Raw genomic sequence first — 6,679 nt, forward strand, 5'->3', positions numbered from 1 at the left:
CTTGGACCTCTTCAAGTCTTCCATTTGTTTTAGCTTCTCTACGCTGGAAAGCAAGTTTCAGAGTGTCCTCTGACATCCATTTTGACCTTTTCCTTCTTTCTTGTCTTCTTAATGACTTTTTGCTCTCTTCATGTATGATGTTCTTGATGTCATCCATATCATGTGTGATAGGATACAATATTCTTTACTTCTTCCTGTGCTGACTTTGGAGTCTTGGTGTGGTGCTGTAGGATAAGCACTGGACCACTCACCTCAAGGTCGGCAGTTCAAACCCACAAACCGCTCCTCAGAAACCCTGTACGGGGTTGTTATGAGTTGGAACCAACTCGGCGGCAGTTAACAACAGCAACAACATGCTTACTTTACTCATTCAACAAAGTTTTTTAAAAAGGCACCAGTTCCATAGCATACAGTGTCATACAATTCTTTGGCTTTTGGCATCCTTTTATTCCTTCTACTACATTTTGTTTTGGTAGTTTTCCTGACTGATGTTGTTAGTTATCATTCAGTTGCCTCCGACTCAGGACAACCTTCTATGTAACGCAATAAGATGTTTATTACCTCGTCCATCTCCATCTTCGGGATCAATTGATAGGTTGCGTCTACTGCTATGCTGGTGTGTCCCTCATATCGTTTAACGGTTTCCCTCGTTTTCACTGGTCGGCTACGTGACCAAACGTGATGGTCTGTTCTAGAGATTGGTCTTTCCTGACTATGTGACCAAAGTAATAAAGTTAAACGCTTCCATCCTCGCTTCTGTGAAACCTTCTGGTTGTATTTCTTCTAAGACTGTTTTTGGGGATATATATGTTTGATATGGCATAGTCAATATTCTTCACCACCACAGTTCAAATGCATTCATTCTTCTGTCTTCCTTTTTCATATCTCGACTTTTGCGTGCAGATGAAGCAATTGAAAAAATCATGACTTGGGTCACATGCCCTTTAGTCCTCAAAGTGACATCTTTGCTTTTTAAAAGTTGAAAGAGCTATTTGCAGCAGATTTGTCCAGTGTAATACTTGATTTGATTTGTGGACTGCCTCCAGGGATGTTGATTGTTGATCCAAGTGAATGAAATCATTGTCAGCGATTTTTTTTTTTCTGCCTAGTCCTTCAGAATGAATGGAAACATAGTCTGCAAAGCTCTACCCAATTCCTCAGACCTAATTGTTCCTTCTCCCCGCGCTATCCTCTGTCCTCCCGTCTGGTGTATCACTTGTAGCATTGCCTGGTGAAGGGTCGTTTCTCTGGTTCCCCGTCTGAATAGCAGGCTCTCACCACTTGGCCCAGGCATTGGCAGATAAATAACCCGACTGACTCTTTATTAATGTATGTTGCTCTGGGCCATAGTTGTGTAAGCATAGAGCATTTTGAGTGCTTCTTTATCCCTTATGTTTGAAAAGTAACATCAAAGAATGTTTTTGTGATTCTAGTGATTATTGACGTATCTTCTATTAAACAGATTTATTGAGGGCTAGTTTCTATAATCACAAAATCTATCTGTTTTACAGTTTAATGGTTCTTAGTGATTTACAGTGCTGGGCAGCTACCATGATAATCCAGTTTTAGAACTTTCCACGCCCCCCACCCCCAGAAAATCTCAACTAAGTTAGTTTTTAACATAGATGGGACTGTCCAAACCTTCTGTGTTCTTAGTTGGACTGGATGACCTCAAAATGCACCACTGTTTTGGGCTCTAATTAATAGAGCACAACTGTGCTTAAAGACAGGCCTGGATAGATACTTTGTTGTTGTTAGGTGCCATTGAGTCACCACCGACTCATAGCGAACTTATGCACAGCAGAACGAAACAATGTCCAATCCTGGGCCAACCTCACTACTGTTGCCACACTTGAGTTGTTGTTGTTAAGTGCTGTCAAGTTGGTTCTGACTCAGAGTGACCCTTTTTAGGGTTTCTGAGGAGCATCTGGTGGGTTTGAACCACCGACCTTGCAGTTAGCAGTCCAGTGCTTATCCAACTGTGCCACGCCAGGATATATACTTAATGTAGTCTGTCCTAAACCTATATACTACATGCTGACAATGACTCTGCATTACAATGACCCTGTCCAACAGAGTAGAGTGGTCCGCAGGGTTTCCTGGGCCGTCATCTTTGTGGGAGCCGGTCACCAGGCCTTTTATTCAGAGGAGAGGCTGCTGGGTTGGAACTACCAGCCCTTCTGGTTAGCAGTTGGGCTCTTACCATGCTGACAGTGTGGATACTAATTTCCCTTTAAAGGGCTACTCTGTGCTGTGTCTTGTATATCCATGACCTCAGTTGAGATTCAGGGTTGTTGTTGTTGTTAGGTGCCATCGAGTCGGTACTGACTCATAGTGACCTTATGCACAGCAGAATGAAACACTGACAAATCCTGGGCCAACTTCACTGCTGTTGCCACGCTTGAGTCCATCGATGCTGCCACTTGGCCAGTCCATCTTGTTGGGTATCTTTCTCTTTTTCTCTGACCCGCCACCTTACCAAACATGATATCCTTCTCCAGCGACTGCTCTCTCCTGACAATACGTCTGAAGTATGAGAGACGAAGTTTGGCCATCTTGGCCTCCAAGGAGCACTCCAAGCTGCATTTCTTCCAAAACGGATGTATTGGTTCATTTGGCAGCCCATGGCACTTTCAGTATTCTCTTCCAACACCATAACTCAAAAGCATCAATTCTTCTACATTCTTCCTTATTCACTGTCCAGCTTTCACATGCATATGAGGTTATTGAAAATACCATGGCTTAGGTCAGGTGCACCTTAAGAGGGTAAATAACCTATAATGTGGATGCCTTCTTCGTGTTTCATACATACAGACTCTGAGGAGAAAGATAAGGAACTTACTCAAGGTCACACAGCTACAATAAGATTGAACCAGAAGAGCACAGAGTCACCCCAGGGAAACTTCATATTATCCAGAGGTCCCAAACATGACAGAGAAGTTGTAGGAATTGTAGCTTTTTGGGGAGGTAGGAAAGGATCCATGGCGGTGCTAGAGGCTAAGCACCGGACTGCTAACCACATTAGTGGTTTAAACCCACCAGCAGCTCCGTAGGAGAAAGGTGAGGCTTTCTGCAGCTGTCAAGATGTATAGCCTCAGAAACCCTATACAGGGTCATTGTGAGTCCAAACTGACTCAACAGCCCACAATAACAACAGCAGTGTAAGAGAAGGGAAAGAAAGACATAGGATTCTTCAGGCCAACTGTTTATGGCTTTTCCTTTTCTTACCTGGGCCAGGATATTCGGCCAATCCAGATTCATCTGTTGTAATGATTCCCTTAGACTTTAAAGATACTTCTTGGTATGTTTGTCACACAGTGCAAACTCGTCTTTTTACTGGAGAAGGGTATGCAGCAACTCTGAGGCTGACATTTGGGTTGTGAGCTCCACATAGCAGAATTTTCTTTAGTGAAACCTGGATGACTTTTTCTTTCTTTAAAATAGTTCTTGGGGTCGGTGGGCGGCATGCAGGATTTTTTTTTTCCCCCTCATTATACTCTTTTTTGTTTTAATGATTTATTGTGAATTATGTGATAGTTTACATGGGAGAACATTAGTTTTACATTCATTCTATTGTATATCATCTCATTGCCATGGTTACAATCCCCTCCATGCAATCCTTCCCCCGTGCCCCTCAGGTCTTCAGCACACAGTCGCTCTCCCTCTCTGGATCCAAAGTCTCCAGCTGCTCCATAGCTCCACGTCATCATCTCTGGCTCCATTTCAGGCATCACTGCTTCTCTCCGTAGAGTCCCGCTCTCTGCTCTTCTCCCTTGATGGTCCTCGGGACCTCCGCTCCCAGACCGAAAAGTCAATCACTCCCCTCCTTGCTATAAAACGTCCACCTTTACACTTCCAACCCTCACAGTCAGTCCTGATAACAAACAAACAAACAGTCCTGTATCACAAGAGACCCGTCTGCATTTCATTGCATCAGCCCCGCCTAGTCAGATTGAATACTACTCACTGGAGATTCTACCTTCCTCCAGGCCCTCTGGGTCTAGGTTCCCTCTTGAAAGCTTGTAAGCCAGTCACTTCTTGCCTTTGTAGCCCCCCACCCCCCATTTTGGGTAGCCAGTGTCCAAGTTGCCCATCCCTGTCTACTCTGCGTGTGGAGGGGGTGGGAATGATTCTCGCTGTAAAGACTTGTTCCCTCCACTCATACTCTTAAGTGCTCTGATGAATACATTATGGTACTCAAGATGTTCTTTTTGTTGTTTTGACTCATAGCGACTCTGTATAGGGTTTCCGTGGCTTTAAATCTTCGCGGAGCAGAAAGCTTCATCTTTTTCCCACAGGCTGGAACCATGGGCCTTGTAGTTTGCAGTTCAGTGCTTACCGTATAGATCCACCGTGTTCCCTCAGATAGAAAGCTTGAACTCTGTATGCTTGGCATGCATTCAAACCTTTCTGCTACAAACCATTTGCGTCTTAAAGACCTGATAATATCTAAAAGTTAGAAATTCATGTTCTAACCTCAATATTAAACTGCGATGTGACCCTTACTAAGCTGTTGGACTTGTTTTCTTGGTTACCACGTATCTTAAAAAGTAGCCTCTCTTATCATATCATATGTATTTAGTCAACAACTAGGAATTCTTGTAAAAATTTATCTATCACCTGTTCATCACATGTTACTGGAGAGCATAGATAACCTTAATTTCTAATAGGATGCGTTTTATTCACTACTAGCTAGACCAACAAGAGGACTGAATGGGAAGGTACACTGAATATTGGCCAATATGTTGCTTGATACCATTCTTCTAAAGGTTTTTGTTTGTTTGTTTGTTTTTGATTGGCAAAGATAGAACTCTAGGGATCCGAAAGCAAAAGTAGTTGTGGTGTGGATCTTTCTCGTGATAAATACATCTTTTCCTGGAATGCATTTTGCAAGGCGTAGATGTCACCGTACATTCTTCATTACTTGGGGATCTCTGTGCCAGTATTAAGGATGGATTAAGCATTGGACTGCTAACCGCAGAGTGGTCACTTTGAACCCTCCAGCTGCTCAGCGGGAGAAAGAGGAGAGCACCTGCTCCCATAGTCTTAGAAACATTGAGGAGCAGTTCAACAACTTATCTCGTTGCTGTGAACCAACTTCAGTGGCGGTGGGTTAGGCTTAGCACTACTATTGCAGGTGAGGCCAGACTGAATGTAGCCAGGTTCACTGAACGTATTCCCAGTATTACCGCCAGTAACTTCATCTCATTCCTTTTTACGCACTCGTAACCCAGCTGAATTATAGAGTATACCAAAGAAACTGCTGTGTGTGCAAGTGCTGCGTGGTTTGGGGATTCCTTCTTGACTGTGGGCGGAGTGGGTTTTCCTCCCTATGTATCTGTGTGTCCCCTGCATCCTCACTCAACTACAACTATCTTGTTTCTCTCTCTTGCAGATGACACAGTTGGTGCTTCCTGGCATGGTAGAAAGGTGAGTCACAAGCTCACACAACAAACCCTATAGAGGCAGAGCTCATGATTATTTACAGAGGAGAATCCTTTCTGTGAAAAATTCATTAAAGTGACTAATGAACCTAGTCTCCATGTCTTAGCGACAGAGTAATGTGCTGGGCGACTCACACGGTGGAGCGTGAGTCATCGAGTGGTGGAGGCCTTTTCCCCTCGATTCCCTTTTTATTTGCCTCTCCAGGGTTGTGGTGGTTCCTTTAGATCAGGATTAAAAAGCCTGCCTGAGTCACCATCACTAACTCAATTGCCAGCTATTCTGAGGGGGTGGAGAGAGTTCCTGGGTTGTTCCTGGGAATACCTCCTTAAAGCTGCACACACTTTGCAGTCAGAGCCCAGTTGAGTAGCGTTTCACCCAGCCAGGCCCCGTCCTCTAGCCTGTCTCTTTTTCCTGGGAGAAGGGGCATATGCTAAACTTAGCCCTGCTCCTGAGTCATTCTAAAACATCAAACCAGCCCTTGGAGGAAAAGGCCCCTTGGGTGTTCTCGTTTGGATTGGGTTCTCTAGGACACAGTGTGGAGCCCTGGTGTAGGGTAAGCACTGGGCAACAGTTCAAACCCACCAGCTGCTCTCGGAAACCCTATACATGGTTGCTATGAGTCAGAATTGACTCAACAGCAAAGAATAGGACACAATTTTCACCTTTATTGAGAAATGTGTGGTAGAGGTCTTATATTTGAACTAGCATGAAATGTGAAATTGTGATCAAGTTCTGCTCCTGCCATGGAAAAGCCTGAATGATGGCTAGGCCTTCAGAGAAAACCTACTGAAAGAGCTGAGCTAGTACCTTGAGCTAGCTTGGTCATTTGCTACATGTAGGACTTTCTGATCATCCTTCCGCTGTATAAAAAGGCTAGAAGTTTGGAAGAGACCCAGAGGATTTACACCGTTGAAAATGGATGAATCAAGGACCCTGCTTCTGTGAAGAAGCCTGTAAGACCAGTTCTAAGCGGGGTTGTGGCTAACGTTTACTCATCTAACTTTGATGGGCTCCTGTTACTACTATGCAGATGAGAATCTGTTTCCTTTAGCGTCTATGGAAGCTGGTTGAGGAACTGTTGCTCAGTAAGACTCTTGATTTGTAATTCCATCTTTTTTTTTTTTTTTTAATTAAATGTTTTTATTTTGGATTGAATGAAAGTTTACAAGGCACATCATCAGCTTCACATTCAATCATTCATATAGCTTGTTTCATTACATTGATTATTATCCCC

General features: G+C 43.7%; 1 protein-coding gene across 1 annotated transcript in view; it reads left to right on the forward strand.

The window, feature by feature from the left end:
- The window catches only part of HSD17B12 (hydroxysteroid (17-beta) dehydrogenase 12), a 220,042-nt gene that overhangs the window by 186,568 nt on the left and 26,795 nt on the right, over nucleotides 1–6,679 (forward strand). The window contains exon 7 of the mRNA XM_006865031.1: nucleotides 5,396–5,430. Within this exon, the coding sequence (XP_006865093.1) occupies nucleotides 5,396–5,430 (35 nt within the window). The remainder of the gene's footprint in view (nucleotides 1–5,395; nucleotides 5,431–6,679) is intronic.

The sequence above is a fragment of the Chrysochloris asiatica genome, unplaced genomic scaffold, assembly GCF_000296735.1.
Source record: "Chrysochloris asiatica unplaced genomic scaffold, ChrAsi1.0 scaffold00075, whole genome shotgun sequence".
Taxonomy (NCBI): Eukaryota; Metazoa; Chordata; class Mammalia; order Afrosoricida; family Chrysochloridae; genus Chrysochloris; species Chrysochloris asiatica.